At 36.2% G+C, this 26,220-nt stretch overlaps 1 protein-coding gene across 2 annotated transcripts in view; it reads left to right on the top strand.

The window, feature by feature from the left end:
- The window catches only part of RNF19A (ring finger protein 19A, RBR E3 ubiquitin protein ligase), a 54,391-nt gene that overhangs the window by 10,410 nt on the left and 17,761 nt on the right, over window positions 1-26,220 (top strand). For both annotated transcript variants that reach the window (XM_015145787.3, XM_077943916.1), the window contains 2 exons: window positions 12,386-13,152; window positions 25,781-25,989. In XM_015145787.3, coding sequence (XP_015001273.1) covers window positions 12,479-13,152; window positions 25,781-25,989 — 883 coding nt within the window. In that variant the 5' untranslated portion in view covers window positions 12,386-12,478. The remainder of the gene's footprint in view (window positions 1-12,385; window positions 13,153-25,780; window positions 25,990-26,220) is intronic.

Here is a 26,220-nt window from a genome sequence, read left to right as displayed (position 1 = left end):
CTAGTAGAGACAGTGTTTCACCATGTTGGCCAGGCTGGTGTCGAACTACTTACCTCAGGTGATCTGCCCACCTTGGTCTCCCAAACTGCTGGGATTATAGGCATGAGCCACTGCACCCAGTCCAAACACTTGATACTTCTAATTGTCTGAATAGTAGAATCAGATTAATCATGAGACTTGGTAAAATTCACTTTGACACTGAATTTACTAAGAAGGGTGTACTAATACTTGGGACAATTTGGAGACATTTTGTAAAGAACAGAAACAACAATTATTTGTTTATCCTAGAAGATTATAATCATCTACTTAATCTAGAGTATTCTGTGTATTAAAACTGCCTATATATTTGTATATTATCATCATAGTCTTTTGGAACTAAGGGACCCTAGACATTATCTGGTCTTAATCACTTTAGTTTTTGAATATGGAAGTTAAAATTCAAAAACGTAGACAAACTTGGTTAAGATCTAATACTAGGTCAGTGTTTCCCTTCTGTTGAGAACCAAGAGACACAGTAAGCAAAATGTGTCTGTTTTCCTTTGGATATGCAGCATTCAAATTAGTCTCTCTTCAGCAATGTCTATTTTAACCAATTGAAGGACATTTTTGACAGCTAGGTATCTTTTTAAAACCTATTTAAAAACTTACATGTCTCTGGGCACTTGATCATACCTGGCATTTTGCACTCTGCTTTTCCTGTGGTTTCCCTAATGCTGTATTGTTTGCTCTTCTTGTCAAAGAGGGCCTGGAATAAGCTAACCAAAATGTTTTTTACCGGGGAAATTGAATGAGTAATGCTTTATTCCTTTCTGCAGCAGCTTACTTTCTGTAATGACTTGAGTAATGAATATTACTTGTAATGAGTATTATTAAAACCACAAAGCACCATTTTGTTCTTCTCCCAATCAGATATAGGCTTAAACAGGTAAATGTGGCAGGTGCGTGACTGTGAAGCTGTTTAAAAAATACCTCTTTCGGGAGGCTTTGTGGCTTATGGGAATAGCTTATTCTGAACTTTGAGTTTCTGTTTCTGAGAGATTATAGAAACTGTCTTAAGGCTAGAACCCAAGAGAGTATATCTGGGTCTTGATAAGTGTTTACTTTCTAAAGAACTTGTTGGAAACTGATACTTGCCTACGCTGATTATAAGTTGTATTAGCCCCATCTCCTTATTTATAAGTAGTTGAATTAAAAATATTTATTCCATTTTTAATATTAGACCACTTGAGGTAAGTTTGTACTAGCTGTACATTTATATTTACCTTTGAGAAATTCGTGTACTTTAATAATGTATTCCAAACTTCCAAGTGGCTATTCTGATTATATTAGGGAAGCCATTTCAGAGGCAAGCGTTTGTTTTTATTTGTAACCTAATGTGTGATAAGTTTTTTTTTACCCAATACATGGTAAATTTAGATATATTTGTGCTATCTTCCCAGATGAGTGTACTTACAGGTAATATTTAAGTGATTTATATGTACCATACCCTTTACTGAATTCTTGATGTGTTATTTTATTTAATCTTTATGGACTATAGGTACTGTAATTCCCATTTTACAATTGAAGAAACTGAGTCTTAGTAATCTAACTCAATGTCACATACTTAATGTAAGTTTCAGAGGCTGAACTTGAACTCAGGATATACTGACTCCAAAGTGCATGCTTTACTCACTCAATAAAATGTACTCTATCATTACCCCATATTTGTATAGCATTTGAAAAACCTTTCCCCCCAAGTTAATCTAAATTTTGTTACCTCATTATATTTTCCAACTTTAAGGTGGGTAAGATAGGTAATTGTATCTGTAACAGAAAACCCAAAATCTTATGGTGGAACACAATAACAATTTATTTCTCATTCACACAAAAAACCATGTGGAGTACTCAGGTATCCAGATTCTTTCCATCTTGTGACTTCTCTGTCCTCTAAGTTCTGCTTATAGTCACCCACTAGAATCACTCCATTCAGCCAGCCATTGTGTGAAGAGAAAGAGAGCTTGAGGGTTGTTTTCAGGGATGATGTAGAGGTCAGTCCTTGAAAGGGCATACATTATTATACTCAGATTGCATTGGCCAGGACTAATAACATGGCCACACCTAGCCATAAGTGGAATGGGAAAATGTAGCCCTGCTTTGTGCTCAGGAGGAAAATGAAGCAGATAAGCATATAACAGCATCTCTTCACAATATTATTTTCCCCATTTTACAGATGATACAGAGAGGGCCTTTCTGAACAACAGGCATAAAACCACTTGGTAGAGATCATAGAACCTAGGTTTCCTTAGATCTGTATATTATGTGCTCATGCTTCTAAGGACACATTGAAATAATTGAAAGATATTTAGATTGTATGTCTAGTATCATTACTTTCTTTCGCATTGGGCATTAAATGTCTTAACCTCTTCGTGTCTGTTACTAATACATTTTAAATAGATTATTAATTGACTTACCTCATAGGGAATAATCAGCTTGAAAATTTTTTTGGTGGTAATTGCCCTTTTAAGTAAAGATGACACAATAGCATTATAATATCTTTATGGACATATTTATGGTCACCTGTCCTTTGAATATACAATATTGATTAACCTTTATTTATATGATTTTTGTTTTCAATACATGTGATGGGTTAGTCTAGGCCATCTATCCACGTAATGTTTATTCTTGTGTGATGAATCGGAGACTTTGTTTAGGGATGAAAGTTGTTTTTTAACCTTCCCGAAAACTTAACTCTTGTGCAAAGAGTTGCAACTTCAACTGGAATGCTTCTAATGGAATAGAAGTATTTTCTAACTGAGCTTATAATTGGTACAGCTGTGAATGTTGTACTAATAATATAAATTAGCAAGAGTAGGAAGGATTTACAGAAACTGTTAACATTTACTGGCAAGTTAAATCTGACATCTTAGTGTTAACAGTTAACCTTTCATTGTACTTTAGACTCCTTGGAGAATGTGTTGAAAGCTGTGGATGTATCCTGTGACTAGAATATACATATATTCACAGTTTAACATACACTTTGAGATTTCATGGATTTCTCTGAAGCCAGTCCATGCATTAACTGTTATTTTTAAGCATTTTAATTTTTTTCTAAAAATGTATTGTGCTTGTTATATTTTTAGTTTAATAGGCTGTAGAAAGAGATGTTTAATAAATACTATTACCTGGGCAGTAAGAATAATGCCCAGAGGCTGGGTGCAGTGGCTTATGCCTGTAATTCCAGCACTTGGGGAGGCTGAGGTGGGAAAATCACTTGAGGCCAGGAGTTGGAGACCAGCCTGGCTAACATGGTGAAACCCCGTCTCTACTAAAAATACAAGAATTAGCCAGGCATGGTGGCACGTGCCTGTAGTCCCAGCTACTAGGAGGACTGAGGCGCGAGAATGGCTTGAAATCGGGAGGCGGAGGTTGCAGTGAGCTGAGATCGCACCACTGCACTCTAGCCCAGGCGACAGAGTGAGACTGTGTCTCAAAAAAGAAAAAGAAAAAAAATAAAAAAGAATAATGCCCAGAGAATGCATTGCTGCTTGGTATCTGAATTTGGTAGTTATATTGGGGAATCAATTTATTAGAGGAAAATAATGACATTTCTAAATTTGAGGTTCTTAAGCAAGTCTCATAAGTAAGCATAGATCATGAATGACATAACTTAAAAATAACATTTAAATGAGACTTTTGAGTAATAGCAAACTTTATTATAATGAACTTCAGTGATTTATCTCTTAAGAGAAAGCGATATATGAGAATCTAGTTTAATGTCTCATACTTCTCTTAATGATATGATTCAGATTTATAAAAACTATTTAGTTTGGGCCAAAATTAGCTTGGGTAGAAATACATCATTTCTAGTAGATCACTTAAAGTTGTGGTCTGATCAAAGGGTGGCTTATGATAATTATCTATTTTTTGGTAGTCAGCTACTACATTAAATTGTACATAGCTGTATTTAAATTTGATGAGGTGGTGTTTGCAACACTACATATAGTAAATGTTACACAAAGACAGATACTTCCTTTTTTCATTGCCTTAGGAACCTTTATGTAGCACCAGAGGCTGAGCAGATCCAAAATAGTGAGTCTAGGGTTGAGGATTTCCCCACCTTTTATCTGCTAATATTGGTTCCTAAAGTTATGCCCAGTGAGCAAAATGAATATTCTCTATACTAGATCATTTGGTTAGATAAATAGTGGTTTCTTTTGTGCAACTTAAATTGTCTACTGGAATGTTCGGGTATTAGAAAACCATTGTAACTATGAAAAATAGAGTGCTGTCAAAAGTATCTAAACTCTATTAGGAAGAAAGCTTTAAAATGGATTTTAATAAATACTGGTTTCAATTATGGGACTACTATATATGCCCAAATAAAAATCAATTTTTTTTCTTTAAAATTATGCTTAGAAAAGAGGGAGTTACTTCATTAAAATTTAGATCCTTACAAAGTTATTCATGTTACTCTTTGGAGAAGATATCATCTGAAGTATCTGTTCAATGCTTAAATGTACTAGAATGAAAGTTCCACAGAACAAATAGACTCTTGTCTATTTTGTTCACTATCCAGCACTTACAAGAGTATCTGGCACGTGATAGGCACTGAACATATTTGTTGAAAGAGTAAATGAATTAATACTTACACAGGTTACTTGGAGCAAATAAGGCAAAAAGTTTAACAGATTTAGTCACTCGTAGAAGACCTTACAGTTCCAGGTATTGAATAATGAAAGAAAATCTTTTAAAGGATCATTTTTAAAAAGCAGCCTGGTAAGCAGTTATATTGTGGAGATCATGGATGCATAAGTAGGCTAAAATTCCTTGTGACAGCATTCTGTACAAATTCAAGAATACTGTATCTCAAAGCCTAGATGAAGATATCCTTTGGAAAACTGCCAGATGTTTTCCTTAAAAAATTTATACATCTTTCCCCCTAAAGAATAGTCTGTGTATTGTAGGGCAGCTGAAAGTCAAGCAGAAAGTCGGAGTCTTACTGGCTTGAAGTATCAGGGGAAGGAGTTAAGTGGCCAAAAATAGGATAAATCCCAGAAAGGAGGGAGTTATGGTAAGTAGCCCAAAAATCTATGGGTAAACTCCCTTCAGATGCCTAGATGTCCCCTAGAACTGTGCTTGGGAGATTCCAAGGAGTTCAGTGGAAAACAACAGCTGGCAGGCAGAAAAAACTAAATAGAGATTTTAGCTGATGGCTTTTGCAGGGGTGACGGAATTTGGTGTTTGATTCCCACCAAGATAGAAGGGATTGGTAAACATGGGTGCTTTCCACAGATCTACTCTAAAAGAGCATAAAACCAAGCTTTCAGAAGTTCATGTTGACTAGCCAGTGACTTAACTGCCCAGTATAATAAAAGTCCTCACTCTTCAGGAGAAGATAAGAGACTACAGAGCCTCTATAACCATATCTACAATATCCAGTTTATAATAAGCAATTACTAGACATGTAAGTAAGGAGGAAAATATGGTTCATTCCATGTCAAGACCCCCTCAAAAATAGGTAACAGACCCCACAAGTAGCAGACAGACTATAGCAACTGTAATATTTTAAGGACTTAAAGGGGGAAATATCATAGTGACTGGGTAATCTCATCAGAGAAATGGAAACTATAAAAAAAGAACAATGAGATATTATAGAACCCAAAAATACAGTATCTAAGATGAAAATTTCACTGGATGGATTTAACAGCAGATTGGAGGCAGCAGAAGAAAAAGTTGATGAAGTGGAAGATAAATCAATAAAAATTTGCCAGTCTACCGAACAAAGAAAAAAAGATTACAAAAAAGAATAGTGCCTCAGTTGCTCCAGGGACAGAAATCAAACTAACATACAAATAATTAGAATTCCAGGAGTGGGGGGAGGGGGGGAGAGAGAGAGAGACAGACAGACAGACAGACAGACAGAGACAGTATAGTAAAAAATACTTAAATAATTTCCCCCGAATTCCTTTATTTGGTTTAAATCAACTTCAAATTCAACAAGTTCAGTGAACGCCAAGCAGGATAGATATAAGGAAAACCACATCTAGGCACATCTTTATTAAACTGCTGAACATCCAAGATGGAAAACAATGTTGAATGCAAGCAAAGGAAAAAAAGACACATTCTATACAGGGGAATTAAAATATCAGGAAAGATGACTTGTCAGAAACAATGGAGGCCAGAAGACAATGTAATAACCTATTTAAAGTCCTGAAAGGATAAAGATATCAACCTGGAGTTCTGTATTCAGCAAAAATATCCATAAAAAGTGAAGGTGAAATAACTTTTTTTTTTCCCAGATGAAAGTTGAAGGAATTCATTGCTAGGAGACCTGCGTAGCAAAAAATGCTAATGGAAGTTCTTGAGGCTGAAGATACATGACACCAGATGAAAAGTGGATCCACAAGAACAGGGCTCCCCAACCCTTGGGCCACGGCGTGTGGCCTGTTAGGAACTGGGCCACGCAGCAGGAGGCGAGCAGCTGTGAGCATTATTGTCTGAGTTCCGCTTCCTGTCAGATCAGCGGCAGCGTTCATTTCTCATAGCAGTATTGTGAACTGCACTCGAGGGATCTAGATCACACACTCCTTATGAGAATATAATGCCTGATGAAACCATCCCCGCTCCCACTCCCCACCTCCATCTGTGGAAAAATTGTCTTCTGTGAAATTGGTCCTGGTGCCAAAAAGTTTGGGCACCGCTGCACAAGAAAGAATGAAAAATACCAGAAAGTAAATATGTAACAATTAGGTTTCATCCTCCAAAAGAAGATTTTGTAAGCCTATATAGAGCAATGGAAAAATTTATAAAGGACCTTGTTAGATGTTACTAAATTAAAAACTTAGACAACTGTACTTCAAAACATCACAAAATTGAAGGACAAGTGTTTAGGGAAAGTAAATATTGTTTAAAATCAAAGAGGAGCATTAATATTCCAGTGTAAAAATGGGCATAAAATGTGAACAAATAAAACAGAAGTAGTGAAGAGGACAGTGCATGTGAACAAATGTTTAAATTGTTTGGCAATCAAAGAAATAGAAATTAAAGTGTGTATTTTTTGCTACTCAAAGAAAGAAAAAACTCTTATAAAGGATGCTGGTGAGAATTCAGGGAAATAACCTTTCTGGCGAGTTGTAGTACAAATTGGAACAAAACATTTTGGTATTCCATTTCAAGGGATTATTTTAGAAGTCCATACCACCTAGATAGTAGAAGATTCTTACACCAGGAAGTGACTTGTTGAATCAGTGTATTGGCCAGGCGCGGTGGCTCACATCTATGATTCCAGCACTTTGGGAGGCTGAGCTGGGCAGATTACTTGAGGACAGGAGTTCGAGACCAGCCTGGCCAGTATGTCAACACTGCATTGTTACTTAAAAAATACAGAAATTGCCGGGCGCGGTGGCTCACGCCTGTAATCCCAGCACTTTGGGAGGCCGAGGCGGGCGGATCACAAGGTCAGGAGATCGAGACCACGGTGAAACCCCGTCTCTACTAAAAATACAAAAAATGAGCCGGGCGCAGTGGCGGGCGCCTGTAGTCCCAGCTACTCGGGAGGCTGGGGCAGGAGAATGGCGTGAACCCAGGAGGCGGAGCTTGCAGTGAGCCAGGATCGCGCCACTGCACTCCAGCTTGGGCGACAGAGCGAGACTCCTTCTCAAAAAAAAAAAAAAAAAAAAAATATACAGAAATTAGCTGGGGATGGTGGCGCATGCCTGTAGTCCCAGCTACTCTCGAGGCTGAGGCACAAAAATCACTTGAACCTGGGAGGTGAAGGTTGTAGTGATCTCGTGCCACTACACTCCAGCCTGGGCAACAGAGTGAGACCCTGTCTCAAAAATAAAAAGAAATTAGAAAATTAAATCAGTGTGTATGTAGGGGGTGGGGCATGGAGGAAAGATCATTATTCAGTAACTAGTGTTGAGGTAACTGGCTTGCCATTTAGAAAACAAATTTTGATCTCTGCTTATTCACAAACTATCAAATTACCAGTAGAAAACATGTGAAGGAATTTTAAAAATACAATCTTAGAGTGGGCAAGGCATTTTCTAAGGCTGATGTAGAAGTCAAAAGTCATAAAGATATGTGAATCTGAGCACGTTAAAAACATTTGAAATTTCTGCATTGGAAAACTGCCATGTAGTCAAATACAATTTATACATACACACACACACATACCCACATGATAGCAAGGCTCTTTATTAAATAGAACTATGTCTTACACATCAATAAGGAAAAGTGCTGCAGCAGGATATGAACATGTGCCTAGTTCACAGAAAGTGAAATGTAAATGAGTTGTAGTGAGAAAATACTAAAAATATATTTCCCATCAAAGCAAATGTTCCTCGTGGATTCCCAATCTCACATACAAATACATAGCCATTAAAGTTAAATTTGTTTTCTTTATTCTTCATCTTCTTTCATCTTCTCAGCATAAGCATGTGCTGAAGTTTAATAGCCTGTTATTATTTTGTAATACAGAATGCAGCATTTAAAATAGTCTTTTTTATTTGTTGTGTTTATTGACACTTTCACTTGAGTATGGAATAGCTTCAAGCTTCTGTAGTCACCAAGTTAGTGATCAGTAGAAACTCTGCTGGGAATTCTCTGTACCTATTCCGTCTTTACTTAAAAAAAAAAAAAAAGACTTTGTCTTCTTTCGGTTCTCTTCAACACTGCTAGTAAATATTGTCACATGCTGCTTTTATTGCATGCTTATTTTAGAAGTACCATACATCTGGATGTCAGACATCTAAAAAACAAATTAAAATTAGAAGACATAGGTACACTGCTCTTAGATTTAGTATTTTGACCATCAGCACAAAATTACTGGATTTTCTGCATATTTTAAGCTGTTTGAGAAGTGACAGAAGAAACCTAATTTTCGCTGAATAACAGAAGCAAAAACTGTTATTTGACCATGTAGTAGATTTTCCTCTTGGGAAGTAAGTGTTTTCTATGTATGCAAACTTTTTGCCCTACCTTCATTTCCAGAATACCTGTCTAATGATGCGTAAATCATTTAGGCACATAGGTGGCTGTTAGATCCTGCTGAAGTGTTTGTGGTTAGAAGATGTTTATTGGTGGGATATTATAAATGTATAATTCTTGAAGTTGTAGTATCAGGATACTTAACATGTTTTATGAATCCTGAAGCACTTCTGAAGGTAAAAGGTCCTTGTCTTTCCACAGTTAAAAAACTGGATGTAGTAAGGCTGTATGGCTTAAGGATCACAGAGTAATAGCAACTGAAAAGCATCATTCATTCATTTAATATTAAGCACTTGCTGTAAGGTACACATTTTGTAAAGCACTAAGTTACGTTACATTCCATTTCAGCTAACATTTAGTACGGTGCCAGGTTTGTTAGGCATGTTTAACACATGTCAATTTCACATTATTCTTAGAACATCTATTTGAGGTGAGTGGTATCCATATTTTGTGGTCCTGATCGCTGATTCAGGAATGTATCTTATCTAGGATATGATAACAAAAAATAGCTGAGCCAGGTCTTTTGACTCCCAAGTTCTCTTCTTTAAACATACAACACTGGATGTTTTTTGTTTGCATGTCCAGATCTACTCTCATTCACCCTTCTCTACCCTGCTCTGTGCCCCCCTCAGGAGGTTGACTAGAAGGACTGACTTAGAGGCAGTTGGCTTCTGGTTGGATTTACTCAATGTGAGGCACTGGCAGGATATTGGAGAGCCAAAGGAATGAAACATTCCTTTTCTATGTTTAGGTACACAGATATCATTGTGTTGCAGATGCCTCCATTATTCACTACAGTAACATACTGTACAGGTTTGTAGCCTAGGAGCAGTAATCTATACAGTATACCCTAGGTGTGTAATAGGCTATAACATCTACGTTCGTGTAATTGCACTCTGATCACACAACAAAATCAATGACACATTTCTCAGAATGTATCGCCATCATTAAGTGATGCATAACTATATTTGTATAGATTGAGCTCTCTGTTCCTTATCTATCCTGTGTTTGTGAGGGAAAATATAAACTGAGGAACATGAGTGAAGTTTGTTTGAGTGAAATGTTTTTCCAGAAAACATATGTTAATTATGAGGTAAGCCATAGGAGGAAAAAACACATAGAAAAAGGCACATTAATCATGAGTTTCTGGGTCATATATGTATCACAAAGTGAACATACCTTTGTAGACACTATGCATACTGCACATATTAAGAAAGTTTGGCTGGGCATTGTGTCTGACGTCTGTAATCCCAGCACTTTGGGAGGCCAAGGAGGGCGGATCACTTGAGGTCAGGAGTTCGAGGCCAGCCTGACCAACATGGTGAAACCTTGTCTCTACTAAAAATACAAAAATTAGCAAGTCATGGTGGCGCATGCCTGTAATCCCAGCTGAGGCAGGAGAATTGCTTGAACCCGGAAGGTGGAGGTTGCAGTGAGCTGGGATTTTGCCATTGCACTCTAGCCTGGGCAACAGAGCCAGACTCTGTCTCAAAAAAAAAAAAAAAAAAAAAAAGTTCCCTTTGTGCCTCACCATAAAATGTAGCCACAATCCTGACTCCTAACATTGTACATTAATTCTCTCTGTTTGGAACTTTATATAAATAGAATTATACCACATACTCTTTTGTATGAGAGTCCTGTCTTGTGTGTAGCAGTATTTTGTTCCTTTTCATTGTTTCATTGCTTTAGAGTGTGAATATACCACAATTTATGTATTCATTCTACTGCTGATAAAAATATGGTTGTTTACAATATTTTGAATATTATTACCAATGCTATTGTGAGCATTGTTAAGTATGTCATTTTTCTTATTCGTTCCTTTCTAGGAATAAAATTGTTGGGTAATAGGTTATCGCTGTATGCCAATTTTATAGATATTGTTAAACAGTTTTCCAAAGTAGTTGTGCCATTTTACACTCCCACCAGTAGTGTAAGAGAGTTCCTATTCCTCCACATCCTTGCTAACACTTAGAAATGACAGTCTTTTAATTTTAGCCATCCTATTAGGTGTGTTGTAGTCTCTGAATGGGGCATTAATGTGTTTTTTCCTGATGACTGATGATGTTGAGCACTTTTCATATGCTTTTGTGAAATGCCCCTGCCTATTTTTCTATTGGATTGTATATGTTTTCTTATTGATTTGTAAGCATTTTTTACATAGTCTGGGCACTGTGCCTTTATTAGTTATATGTGGCAAAAGTCTCCTCCCATACCCTTAATACTGTCTGTTGATTTTATTCTAGTCCAATTTAACAGTCTTTTATTTTATGGTTGGTATTCTTGTATGTTCTGTTTAAGAATTTTTCCATTGAAATAGTCTCTTCTCTTGTCTCCTAGAAGCTTTACATTCAGATCTGTAAACCATTTGTAATTGATTTTCATATATGGGCAAGCCATCCATCCATCAAGTTTCCTTTCTTTTCTCAGGTGGATAACCGGTAGACATAGTACTTTTCTTTTTTTAAAGGCCATTTATTCTCAGTCCTCAGCAACATCACGTTTGTCATAAATCAAGTCTCGTGTGTGTGTGTGTGTGTGTGTGTGTGTGTGTATGTAGGACTTTTATTTTATTTTATTTTATTTTATTTTATTTATTTATTTTTGAGATGGACTCTCACGCTGTCGCCCAGGCTAGAGTGCAGTGGCGCAATCTCGGCTCACTGCAAGCTCCGCCTCCCGGGTTCACGCCATTCTCCTGCCTCAGAAGAATACTCCGGAGTAGCTGGGGCTACAGGGACCCACCACCATGCCCGGCTAATTTTTTATATTTTTAATAGAGATGGAGTTTCACTGTGTTAGCCAGGATGATCTCAATCTCCTGACCTCGTGATCTGCCCGTCTTGGCCTCCCAAAGTGCTGGGATTACAGGCGTCAGCCACCACGCCCGGCCTATATGGGACTTTTTCTGGACTACTTTCTGTTCCACTGGTCTTTGTATTCATCCTTGTGGCATAGCACATTATCTGATTACTGTAACTTTATAATATTATATCTAGCGGCGTTAGAGGCCTTTCCCCACTTTGTTCTGCAAGATTATGTAAGCTATTCTTAGCCCTTTGTATTTGCATGTATACTTGATTGTCAGTTATAAACAACAACAGAAAGACCTGCTAAAGGCAGTGAGAAATCATTGAAGTCAGAGTGATAATGACCAGAAGTTTTTTTCTAAGATTTTAAGAATAATTAGGTCAGCTCAAATCTAGAATCTTTTATTAAGATTAAAGAATGCCCTTTTTGTTATTTTAGCATTAGTCTTGTAGTTTCTTACAGACTATTTAATAAATTGGCCTTATTTAAAAAAACAACAGCTACTAATGGTTAAGGAACATACTTGTTTGAAATTTGATATTTATGAAAATATACAAACTAAGAACATAATTAAATGATCTTGATTTTTTTATTTTTTATTTTTCAGAACATCCGTGATAACAGTCTTCTGTAAATCGAACTTTTGAAGAATTCTCTGAAAGAACCAAGTAGAATATTCTTACATCATGACTTACTCTGAATGCAAGAACAAGAAATAGGTTTTATCTCTAAATATAATGAAGGGCTGTGTGTAAACACTGACCCTGACTCAATTCTAACAAACATTTTAGACATGAGTTTACATCGGCAAATGGGTTCAGATCGAGATCTTCAGTCCTCTGCTTCATCTGTGAGCTTGCCTTCAGTCAAAAAGGCACCCAAAAAAAGAAGAATTTCAATAGGCTCCCTGTTTCGGAGGAAAAAAGATAGCAAACGTAAATCAAGGGAGCTAAATGGCGGGGTGGATGGAATTGCAAGTATTGAAAGTATACATTCTGAAATGTGTACTGATAAGAACTCCATTTTCTCTACAAATACCTCTTCTGACAATGGATTAACTTCCATCAGCAAACAAATTGGAGACTTCATAGAGTGCCCTTTGTGCCTTTTGCGGCATTCTAAAGACAGATTTCCTGATATAATGACTTGTCATCATAGATCTTGTGTGGATTGCTTACGACAATATTTAAGGATAGAAATCTCTGAAAGTAGAGTTAATATTAGTTGCCCAGAATGTACTGAACGGTTTAATCCCCATGATATTCGCTTGATATTAAGTGATGATGTCTTGATGGAAAAATACGAAGAGTTTATGCTTAGACGGTGGCTTGTTGCAGATCCTGATTGCAGGTGGTGTCCAGCTCCAGATTGTGGGTAAGAAGATATTGTTTGATTTTTCTTGAGTTAATTTTTTTCTCTGTGGATAAAATAATTTGCTGTTACTCAAAAATTTTTACGTGCTGGAGAATTCATTCAACAGGCCTGTTGAGTGCACACCATATATCAGGCACTATGCTAGCTGTTAAAGGCAGTGGTCCTGTCTTACTCATTTCTGTATTGTCTCTGCATTACATATTCACGGAGCACATTTAGAAGAAAAGGGTAAGGTGGTAGAGTTCAGGATCTACCTGAAATTGGTTTTCTCATCCATTTGGAGAATTTTGATTTTGGAATAACAGACGAAATGATGAGCATTGTTTGTGAAGAGGAGGTTATTTGTGGTCATAAACTCAAATGACCCTCTTCTTTATTTTTTTCTCTTTGTTGACATGTTTCTCATGAGAGATAAATGGCCCTTTTGAAAGGTACCTACCTTAGCATGTGCCACAGTATGATGTGTTCATGTTGATATACATAAACATTTGCTAGTCTCAAGTTCTAGGGGTTATGTAATATTTGATTTGCCTCAAGTTTTTGAATTAACACATACCGTATTCTCAACATTTAAAATAAAATAATTTTGCATATATATTTGATTATTATGTTGGTGAGCAGCTCCTTGTTTATAGAGCATTTATTGTGTACAGTTGTCAGAATTAGGGAAACAGTAGTCATATACTATTCAAGAATAGTAAAAGCCACAAACAATTAATGTGATATGTAGCACACTGTTAGTAAACCAGAGATTATAAGTAACGTTTGGGGAAACCCAGAACTTCCAAGATTATCTGGGTATAATCTCAGAGGCAAGACTGGAATGTGAGTTTCATTTATCAAATTACAATTTCAAGACTCGTTACCTGAATCAAATCCACGATTTAAAAGTTTCTTGAGTAGTGAATTTTCAGATCGCATCTAACCTACATTCCATAATTTTAAATGAGAAAAGTAGTGTTTCCTGCCTGTGCAAATCCCAGTTTTCCCAGGTATCACTGGCACTTTATCATCCACCAAGGATTTCTGTGTAGTATACAACATTTTAAAATTACCTTATTAATATTTTATGAATTAATTAGTTGTATGTAGGGTTCAGATATTATTCATTATCAGATTTGAATTATGCTGTCCTATACTGCGGGGAGCTTATACTGTAATATAGATAAACAACAAAATATGTTATGGATGCTATCTAAACTGGGCCAAGGTTAGCTGTGTTTCCAGGTGTAATGGCAGAAGCAAACTCTGGGATGTATGCAGGGCTAAATTTTCAAGAAAAAGATGGGAAGAAAATAATGAACAGTAGCTTTAAATAACTTGAGCAGAAGACAGTATTCTGACGGAAAAACAGCTTAGATATGATTGAATCGCTCTTGATCCTGTGGACCGACCCCTGCATAACGTTTTCACAGGTGCAAGTGTGCGTTTCCACTGGTGCACAAGTGCAAGTTATACTCTTGAAATTAGAGTAGATTTCAAGTAGGATAGCAAATTTTAGTTTTAAAAAAACTTTTTGTGAGTTGTTACAACAAATACTCCCATAGCAAGAGTTCAAATGCTGAGAAATATGTCTGTTATGTTTCATCTACGGAAAGAGTGTGGTTTTTCTGTCTATCCTTCATAGAACCCCAGGGTACAAGAGGTGCTTAATACATTCCTCTAAATTTTTAATAGCTTAAAAAAAATCTGCGACTGCACGTGGTGGCTCATGCCTGTAATCCCAGCACTTTGGGAGGCCAGGGTGGGAAGATAACTTGAACCCAGGAGGTCAAGGCTGCAGTGAGCCGTGATTGCGCCACTACACTCCAGCCTGGGCAACAGAATAAAGCCCTGTCTTAAAAAAAAAAATCTGACAATGATAAAACAAAGAAAAAGGAGACTTAAGTTGTCACAGCCTTTGGTCAGGAGTTATTAAGACAATAAATCCAGGGGCACAAACCTTCTGGTCACTTAATTGCTGTATATTATCTTGTCCTGGGTTGATTGATAATGTCATCATAATATATAGTTAACATTAGCAACCTAATTGAACATAGTAGGTAGGGCTAAAGCAAATTATAATTTGTATAAGAACTTGATTTTAGGGGAAGCATGCCGAACCAACTGGAAAAAGGATTGATTATTCAACATATAGAATTAGTTATTTGAGGGGGAAAACATTAGATTGTCACCACATATGTTAAAATCAAAACAGATTACAGAGGTGTAAGTTATATAAATAAATGGAAAAAATCAAAAGAAAATATAGGTGAATGATTAGCTAACCTACTGCCACATTGTGTATTAAAATTGAACACATATTTATTATATAACTGAGAATTTCAACTCCTAGATCAGTACTGTAGAGAAAATCTTTACTTGTATACCAGGAGATTTGTATAAGGATGTTCCACAATAACAAAACAAAACAAACAAAAAAATGTTCATTAACAGTAGAGTAAATATATTTAGTTTATTGGTTACCTCTTGAGAGTAGGAAGAGGGGATGTGAACTTCAGGGGGTAACCAGGTTACTTCTAAAGCCACTGATAATAAAGGTTCTGATTTCCAGTTCATGCTTAGTATACTGGCATAATTTTTGATAGCACTACGTTTCTTTCTCAAAGTGTTCCAATTTAGATTGTGAGTTAATGATCATCCTACTGATAATGTTCTTAACTTGTGTGGTACATACAGGAGTATTTCTTTTACTATTCTTTATAAACCCTTTTATATATATTTCTTAATAAAGATTTTTTTCAGAAACTCATACTTTGGGATATTTTGGCACATTTTCTTCTCATTGAGACTTCGTTGTTAAAAAGTAAAATGGCTCAGTATTAATATTTTAGAGATGATAATTCAAATGTTAACTCAAGTATAAAATATCATAAAATAATAGAAACATTTGCTTTACTAGACTCCGTTACTATGAAAACAACCACATGATTGTTATGTAAGTTTAACAAATAATTGTCCTTGATTAATTTGGCTATACATTAATTTTTGGTGTTATTGGTTGTCAGTAGTCTTACCCACAAAGGACAGAGGAAAAAACGTCACAGATTACTTTTGTGTATTCTCTTTTATACTTGGCTTATACTGCTCTGTAAGTTGTTATGGTCGTATTTCACATACTTGATGATGTAGGTTTTATGGTTGTGTTTTGAAGAAAATGTCACCCAATAATATAAAATTTGTGTGTATACTTTGAAAACGTAGGATACTATACAAACCCTCATTAAAAGTTAGCTTTACTTATTATGAGCTGTAAATACCTGATTTTGAGTCCCTATTCTATCATGTTATAAGGATTAAGTGAGATCTTTAATGCTATTACTAGCAAAATTCCTAGTACACAGTAAACTTGTCATTGCTCTTACTTACTATTCTTCATCTCTATTTCCAAAGTTTTGCTTTTTTAAAAAATCAGATAATCATTCAAATATTTAATGCACCTATGTGCCAGGTACTGGAGATTTATTAATGAACACAAGACAAAAATCTCTGACCTATTGGAGCTTACTGAAGCCTTTGAAACACACAGAGGACCCCCCTTTTTTTTTTAAATTAAAACCCCATTTTTTTATTTAAATCTGGCATAGGGAATATTGGTAAATTTCTGAATATTTGGTTTTTATAAAAATGTTTAGCCATGGTGCCAGGACCATAGGCATATATGTAGTATTTAGCCCCTTTTATTATATAACACACTTGAAATGTTCTTTTCCAGAAATGCTAGATGTGAAATTATGAATTTTTTCTTTTGCATTTGTTATTTATAAACATGGCCATTTTCTGTATCTGACATTAATTTTACTTAAACATACAGTTTAACACACCTTGAGAAATACTGTACTTACCACAGAGTAGAAAAGAGTTCTACCTGACCTGATTTCCATTTAAGATCTCTTGGGGTTTCTGACCTAATATTCTTTCCACTCTTGAGGGCTAGGACTGATCACACTTGTTTAAAGGACGGTATTTCTAAAAATCCCACTTGAGGAGGGGCCCAGAGGGCCAAATTTGAGTGCTGTGATTTAACCAGAGTGAGTCTCACTAGACAGCTTCTAGAACATGCCAGTCCTCACAGGTTCAGAGAAAAATACAGCCATAGTTAAAGAGAAAAATTGGGGGAGGGATCCCAGTGTGCAAGGAGAAGAAGCATAGAAGTTGCCTTGAATAAAAATACCTGATTACCTTCTGCCTTGGAGTCCTAGTTTGTACATTGTCTAGGCAGATAGCAAAAAGTCGTTGTTTTGGTTTCTATCACCTGTTTTCAGTTGGCTGAGGCCACCCTGCTACCAGCACACATTATCCCTGTCATCCCATGTGAGTGCTTCTGACTTTGCTGGGGAGCTTTGAATATACAAGAACATTTATTATACTGGGACGTAATTAGTGATTTATTGTCTGTGAGCCTCCCAAGGATCCTCCAGAAAAGTTCGTTTTTGCTTTTGGAACCACAGGCTAACCTCATGCTCAATAAAAAAATTGTTCAATGAACCAGCCTGACTGTATGCCACTAGCATAACTCGTATACTTTTGGGTAATGTAATCAACTATAATTGGCTTTGTAAGCTTCAAGCTGGTTTGCTATGACATTTAAATGGCTTTCAATGATATCTTACTCTGGTGGAGAATATTGTTCTTAATAGATTAAAAAAAATAGGGCCATAGGCTTAGGGACTAAATAACATGTATTTTTAGAATTTTAATTAATGTCTGTGTAACTCTCATTCTCATCCAACAAAGATGTGTTTTAGCTATACCTTGACCATCTTTTGACATGCTGGAAATGCTTTTGTAGACTGGCCTTTTACAAATTTTGCAGAGACCACAGATCCTACTTAGATTTTATCCAGAGAAAATAAGTACATGGGACTTAGAAAACAGATTTGGGGTATAAAGAGCCATAATGAATAAACTACATTTCAGGGGAAGCTGTAATTCATGACTAGTGATAAATTATATGTGTTAGAACACACATACATAAGCATATTCTAAGAGTTAATAGCTTGAACTGAGAGTGCTATTTTTAATTTATTCTTCCTAACCATAAAATTAATCCAGGTATATTTTAACACTAAATAATTCAGTATACTATGTGGGTAGTTCTTTGAAGTTTAAAAATCACATTTCCTGTGTCTTCTGACAATGTAATAAACTTTAAGCATTTCAGATTTTGAATTTTTTGACTAGGGATGCTCAACCTGTATATTACTCCTGTACCAAACATTGTTAATTGATACTAAGATCTTTGGTGGTGTTTTTATGAGTCAATAAAAATAACATGCTTTCCCTCCACCCTCATTCAAGACCATGTTAACATATGACCCAGGAGACATGTCAGCTTTCTCTAGTTAGTTGACTAAAGAATGTGGCTTTGGATATGCAGCCAAAATGGCTTGCTAACACTTCATCCCTAAATTGGGGACAGACTTCCCCAATTAGTCTTAGGCATGTAGGCCTGAGAACAACCGAAGGCCTCTCCTGCAGCATGTAGTGGAAAACAGAACAGAACGCATCTTGTCTGCAGGATGCAAATCCTAGAAAAGGGAACCAGGAGATGAGCCTCACTTTGTCTAGACCTTCTCTCAAGTATCTTAAGTAAGTTATTCCTTTTTCACTGGAATAATCAAAACGTTAAAGTAGAATCATGAGCCTCTTGATTCTGATATAAAACTTGACTGTTCCCCTTAACTGGATCAAATAATTTTGTTATTTCTGATTATATTTTCTTTCTGTTCTTACTTTAAAGATGAAAGTTATTTAAAGATATGTTAAAAGCTCTATGCTTTAAAAAATTATTTTGGACTTACAGATACTTCTTCATTCTCTTTTAATTGACAGAAGTGACATGAGAGACAGTGTCATTTTTTAATCAAAATATTTATTGAGACTGTCATGTCTTTCTTAGGATTACATTTCGTGTTAGGTATTTTTTTTTCTTCTTTCTTTTTCCTTACAAGGAATTTGCTCCAGGTAGAATATATCACCCTAGCTGGTATCCCTACTTGCTTGATGTTATCAATAGTATAATTTGTAAAACATTAATACTATGAAATTCTCCCAGGAGATATTATAAATGACTTAATTTAAATAAATTAAGAAAATACTGCATACTATGTACTGAACATTGGTATGTTAAAAATTCTTTTAGCAAATCCTATAATAGAAAACAAAAACTTCTTTAATTTTACTTGGCATTTTCCTAACTTGACCACTGAGTTCTTAGTGTGGATCACCTGTTAACAGTGCAGTGAACAGAAGATACTTCTGGAGAAACTGCTGTTTCAGCCCCTTCCTGTGTTCCCCACTTTCTTCCTGTCCATCCACTCCTAGGTTAAGCATTTCAAGTACAGTAGCTAGAGACCTTCAGCTGAAGGATAGAGAAGGAAAGTAAGGCTTGAATTAAATAATGGACCATAGAAAGAAATGGAACTAGCCCGGCGCGGTGGCTCACGCCTGTAATCCCAGCACTTTGGGAGGCCGAGGCGGGCGGATCACAAGGTCAGGAGATCGAGACCACGGTGAAACCCCGTCTCTACTAAAAATACAAAAAATTAGCTGGGTGCGGTTGTGGGCGCCTGTAGTCCCAGCTACTCGGGAGGCTGAGGCAGGAGAATGGCGTGAACCCGGGAGGCGGAGCTTGCAGTGAGCCGAGATCGCGCCACTGCACTCCAGCCTGGGCGACAGAGCGAGACTCCGTCTCAAAAAAAAAAAAAAAAAAGAAATGGAACTAACCACCAAACTAATGTTTGGGTGCTGTTTGAGCCAGAGGGGTTCAGTTATTTCTGAGACCTTCTATTGAGCCTGTTCTTTTTCCAAATAACACATTATAGCAGAGCAGAGAGACTCATGGAATTTTCTGTAAAGCAAGGGTTTTGTATTTAATTTAGTTTTACCATTTGCTTCCATTATAATTTGAGAGTTATTTTTCAATGGAAAATAAATTTAACTCCCACAAAAGGAAAGTCATCTTCGAGAGGCCTGACAAGCTGTTTTCAAAATGTGTGAATGCTAGGTACATTTAATTTCTTGATATATTACAGAACTTGCCTAATACTGTTATGGTTAGGATTGAATACATATGAATGTGAAACACCTCCATAGGAAGCACTCAGTGAGTGTTAGTGTAAGAAAAAACTACTAGACAAACTGCTCTAACTTTTGTCATCAGATTATACATTTATGAAAACATTTGGTCAGTATTATTAAAGTAATCCTGTTTTTCTTTGGAATTTGTGTAAATTCAGTAGACTTGAATGTTTAGTTCTAGGGGAAGGACATCTTAGCTTTTCCATTTAAAAAATACTGAGACGTAGCATAAAATGTTGGTACTTTAACATTTGAGTACACATAATGTGCCGTGAACTAAACTCTCCTTTTCGCTGTACCCCTGTAACCCTGCCTCTCCTGTCTTCCTCTCTTCTCTCCCCATCTCTCTTCACAGACACACAAACACTACATATGTATAATCTTATTTTAATCTCACAACTCTTATTTATTATTTCCTAGTTTTGGGGATATATTTTGACCAAATGTCAGGTGGTCAAAGTCAGATATCTCCATCATAGTATGATGAACTTCTGGGATACAAGAATAAATGGAAATTTTTATTTAATTTTTAAAAACTAGCAATCAAGGGCAGGGCACTGAATGGATGTTTGTTCAAATCCAGCCCTGCCCCTCAGTGACTGGCCAATTCACTTTATTTCTTTTAACTTCAGCTTCATTATCAAAGTGGAGGAATTACGATTATAAGTAATCAGAGAGAGTATAGAGATAAAGTGCTTTAAGATAGCTATCTTAAGAGATTGGAGTTACGAAAAATTCAAAAATGAAATCAGAAAGGAAGCCAGGAGTGGTGGTTCACACCTGTAATCTCAGCACTTTGGGAGGCCAAGGCCGGCAGATGAGGCCAGGGAGTTGGAGACCAGCTGGCCAATATGGCAAAACCCCATCCCTACTAAAAATACAGAAAATTGAGGCTGGGTGTGGTGGCTCACACTTGTAATTCCAGCACCTTGGGAGGCCAAGGCGGACGGATCACTTGAGGTCAGGAGTTCGAGATCAGCCTAGCCAACGTCAAAACCCCGTGTCTACTAAAGATACAAAAAAAATTAGCCAAGCGTGGTGATGCGTGCCTGTAATCCCAGCTACTTGGGAGCTTGAACCTGGGAGGCAGACGTTGCAGTGAGCTGAGATTGTGCCACTGCACTCCAGCCTGGGCAACAGCGAGACTCCATCTCAAAGTAAATAAAAAATGAAATAAAAATACAAAAATTGGCCAGATCTGGTGGCTCACGCTTGTAATCCCAGTTACTTGGGAGGCTGAGGCATGAGAATCACTTGAACCTGAGAGGTGGAGGTTGCAGCAAGCCAAGATTGCGCCACTGTGCTCCAGCCTGGGTGGCAGAGTGAGACTCTTGTCTTAAAAAAAAAAAAAAAAAAAAAAACTGGCAATCAAATATTAAATGTTTGACATGATAATGCAGGATTGGTAATTTCCCCTACACTACCAGCTATTAGTTTGCTCCTGATAAATATACCGTGTGTGTGTATATATATATATTTTATACTATCTATTTAAAAAATTCTAAATAGATGTTCACTTTAACATCAACACTATTCATATAATTCAAGAGAAAGTTTTATGGTAATATATTTTATAGGAGGAACACTGTATTTGGTATGAAGTTTGGATAAATCTCAAAAATCTTGTTCTCTATAAGCGGCCAGTTTCAATGAGCTTAAGTCTCTAGACTCAGAACTGTAAGGAATTATCATCTGAAAGCAATTTATGAAGCTGTTTTGAAGTTTAATTATCGAGAAGATCTGAACAGAGTTAGAAATAAAAGGAAAAAATTGAGAAGAAAATATGCTTTAGTTTCACAGTTTTCTCGCCAAACCCCTTCATGTTTTTATGGAAATTGTACCAGATTTTGGAACTTGTCATGAAATTTTTAAAGGGCAATATTGTTCTGCTTTTAATTCTTCTTGTCAAGAAGAAGCACTTTTTTTAAAAACTTAATTCATTAATTTTTTTTTTACTTAAATCATTAAAAATTAGGTCAGTTCTTAAAAGTTTGTGTAGTGCTGTGAATACTAGTATATTGAGCAGCCTTCTACAAAGGTTGGAATTATATGTAACCGAATTTCTATTAATCTGCCTTGTATATTTTTATAAATATTATTTGCTCAGAAACGATATGTTCTTCCTAAATTTATATAGGCAAAGCACTCTTAGTGTTCATATTAGCTGTAAATCGTTTTCCTATTTATTTGAAAGTTAAGCATGTAACTAAATTTGGCTTTTACAGTCATCACAAAGATTATAGCATTTTACTCTTGCAACATACTGGACATTTAAGTTATCCAGTAAAATTTCACCATATAAAGTATTTCTATTGTTAAGTTATGTCTAAAGTGCCAACCAATATTTAAGATGAGTACTCAGATATTAATATTCAATCCTAATAACATAATTTACATTATTTATGTAGAAATGATTGTCACTTGTATGATCACGTGGTCAGTAGTCAAGCACAAGTGCAGGGCTATGAGAAATGTCATCAAAGCAGCCATTTGCTTATTTGGCATTCTAAAGGCCAAGGCCAAAGCTGAAGATTATTTTGGCTGAATACTGAGGCTAAGCCAAACTAAAGTGAATGCCTGTTTTATGTATGAGAAAACTTAGTTGTAGGGAGATTATGTAATTTACTTAAAATTACACAAATAATAAGTGGTGGAAGTAGAATTTGAACTGGCCATGCTAAAACCTCTTTGCTGCCTTTGTAAATTGTAACCAACTTCAGAAAATAGTTTTGGCATTGTCTCCTGCATACACAGATTTCTCCATTCTGCCCCTCCTCTTTCCTTCTTCCTTCCTTCGATAAAAGGTAGGTAGAGGAAAAGTTTGGAAGAGAATGCCATTTCCTTTTCACTGACATTATTGTTTTAAAACAAAGACTACACTTTAGTGTATAGATCCTTTAGATTATAACTTTGATTTTAAAAAATGAGGTCTTTTTTCTTTATCTGGGACTGCAATGAATAAGCTGTCTTGGGAATTTTAAAGCTCAGGGAAATGAAGCTTTGTTAAATGACCCATTGCTGATTATACATTGCCTTTAATTCAATCCTGTTTGAACGTGTGTGTGATAGAGAATGGTAATTAGATAATTGGTCTTTCAGAAATAAGATGGAATTTAAGATGTGTTTAAAGAGTACATGGTACTTGGGAGGCCGAGGCGGGCAGATCATGAGGTCAGGAAATCGAGACCATCCTGGCTAACATGGTGAAATCCCGTCTCTACTGAAAAGGCAAAAAATTAGCCGGGCGTGGTGGTGGGTGCCTGTAGTCCCAGCTACTCAGGAGGCTGAGGCAGGAGAATAGCTTGAACTTGGGAGGTGGAGATTGCAGTGAGCCAAGATCACACCAGTGCACTCTAGCCTGGGCAACAAAGCGAGACTGTCTCAAAAAAAAAATAAAAAAGAGTATGGTACTAAGGGACCAACAAGTCCAAAAATGGAGGGAACTCCTTGACTCTTAAAATCCTGCACAATTTTATAGAGTATCTTGAAACTTAATTGCAATCTCAGTTACAGTTATTACTTAAATTTTATTGCCAGCTCTGAAAACTCCCCTAAATTTCCAGGCAAAAGGAAATATTTAGTATTTATAAAAGACATGCATTGATAAAACTTGATTGTTGCTGCTTTCAAAGGGAACTAGAAACTTCTAGAAATTTTTTAAATGAAAGTTTTATAGAGGTAATGGTAGATTCACATACAGTTGTAAGAAATAATTCAGAGATCCTATGTACCCTTCTCACTGTATGTCTCAGTGGTGCCATTTTGCACAAGTTATAGAACAATATCAGAACCAGGATATTGGCATAGATACAATCTACCAATCTCACTCAAATTCCCTGATTTACTTCTAGTTATTTCTGTGCAGTGTATTTAGTTACATGTATTTTATCACGTTTAAGTTTGTGTATCCACCACCACAGTCAAGATACTGAACAGTTCCATCACAACAAAGATCCCTCATTTTACTCCTTTTTTTTCTTTTTCTTTTTTTTTCCGGTACAGTGGCACAATCTTGGCTCACTGCAACCTCTATCTGCCTCCCAAGTTCAAGCAGTTCTGCCTCAGCCACCCAGGTAGCTGGGATTACAGGTGTGTGCCACCACGCCTGGCTAGTTTTTTAAATATTTTTTCGTAGAGATGGGGTTTTGCCATGTTGGCCAGGCTGGTCTTGAACTCCTGATCTCAAGTGATCTGCCCGCCTTGGCCCCACAAAGTGCTGGGATTACAGGTGTGAGCCACCATGCCTGGCCTGTGTTGCTCTCTTATAATCACATGTACTTCCCCCCACTCTTTCCCTGACCCAATCCCCATTCCTAATCCTTGGCAACCACTAATCTGCTTGAATTTCAAAAATATTATATAAATGGAATCATACAGTATGTAACATTTTGAGATTGACTTTTTTCACTCGGTGTAATTCTCTGAAGATTCACCTAAGGTGTTACTTGTGTAAGTACTTTTTTTCTTGATGGTAGTGTGTATGCACTATAGCTTATTTAACCATTTACCTTTTGAGGGTCATCTGGGCTCATTCCAGTTTTGGTTATTATGAATAAGGCTGCTGTGAACATTACATGTTTTTGTGTGAGCACAAATATTCATTTGTTTGGGATAAATGCCAAAGAATGCCCAGAATTTAAGTCATAAGTTTTTAAAGTGTCAAAAATATTAAGTCAGATAAAGGTGTTCATGCTAGTCATGAATCTACCGTTCTCAGTCTTTAATCTGAAGCAAAAAAAAAGAAACCAGTTTTTTTTTTTTTTTTTGGCAGGAGATTGGCACCAAAGACCACTTTTGCCATGCATCTTACAAAGAAAAATGTGTGACTTCTGCATACCTACAAGATTATCACAAAATTTATAAATTGGCACAGTATGCCATTACCTGACAGTTAAAACTTACCTTTAGTCATTACATTTTTAAACAGGCATTCTTTTTTTCTTTTAACTTTTTCCACTTTAACAAGTAATTGTAGAAAATCAGAAATGTATAAACATATAAACAAGAAAATTAAAACCCAATACCAAGAAAACCATTATTAAGATATTTGGTGTTTTTCCTTCTAGTCTTTTTTTGTGTGCATACAATACTGTATTAATTTAATATGTTTTTTTATAAAATTGGGATTAGGCTAAATGCAGTTTGGTGTCCTACTTAAAAGTCAAAAGTTGAGGGAGAGGGGCAAGAGTTGGAAAACTACCTGTCAGATACTATGTTCACTATTTGGGCAGCAGAATCATTAGAAGCCCAAACCTCAGCGTCATGCAATAGACCATGTAACAAATGTGCACATGTACCCCCGAATCTAAAAAAAAACCCCTGAAAGTTAAAAATTGAACTTTTAAAATATTTTATGCCATTTATATATCTTCATTCGTAAACTTCATTTTCCCCCATTTTTATATTGGTGAGATTGTGCTTATAACTGTTTGCTAATGTATAAATAGAAAATGTTTTTCAGGAATAATCTTTAGTTGGATACTTATTGAAATGAGTATCTCTTGTTTTATGTCACATTTTAAATCATTTTTCTTGTTCTTTCAAGATATGCTGTGATAGCATTTGGATGTGCCAGCTGTCCAAAATTAACTTGTGGGCGAGAGGGCTGTGGAACAGAGTTTTGCTACCACTGTAAACAGATTTGGCACCCCAACCAGACCTGTGATGCTGCTCGACAAGAGAGAGCCCAGAGCTTACGTTTGAGAACTATACGTTCTTCATCCATTAGTTATAGTCAAGAGTCTGGAGCAGCAGGTATTTATGTCTAATTTTTTTCTAATGAAATATTTGACACAAAACACTAGTTATTTTAACTTTTTAAAGTTAAGTATTCCTGTTTTCCTTTCACTTGCCAAAAGTGTTTTTAAGTGCATTTCTATCCCAGAAGCACTCATTCTTTCCTGTGGAAGAAAGTGGTTCTGAAATTAGAAAGATTTTATTGTTCAAGAAAAAAGGAAAAAAGGAAGTGTCATGATAATTTATGTA

The sequence above is a fragment of the Macaca mulatta genome, chromosome 8 (genome assembly GCF_049350105.2).
Source record: "Macaca mulatta isolate MMU2019108-1 chromosome 8, T2T-MMU8v2.0, whole genome shotgun sequence".
Lineage (NCBI taxonomy): Eukaryota > Metazoa > Chordata > Mammalia > Primates > Cercopithecidae > Macaca > Macaca mulatta.
The sequence above is the reverse complement of the archived record's forward strand: the minus strand, read 5'-3'. Positions and strand labels throughout refer to the sequence as shown.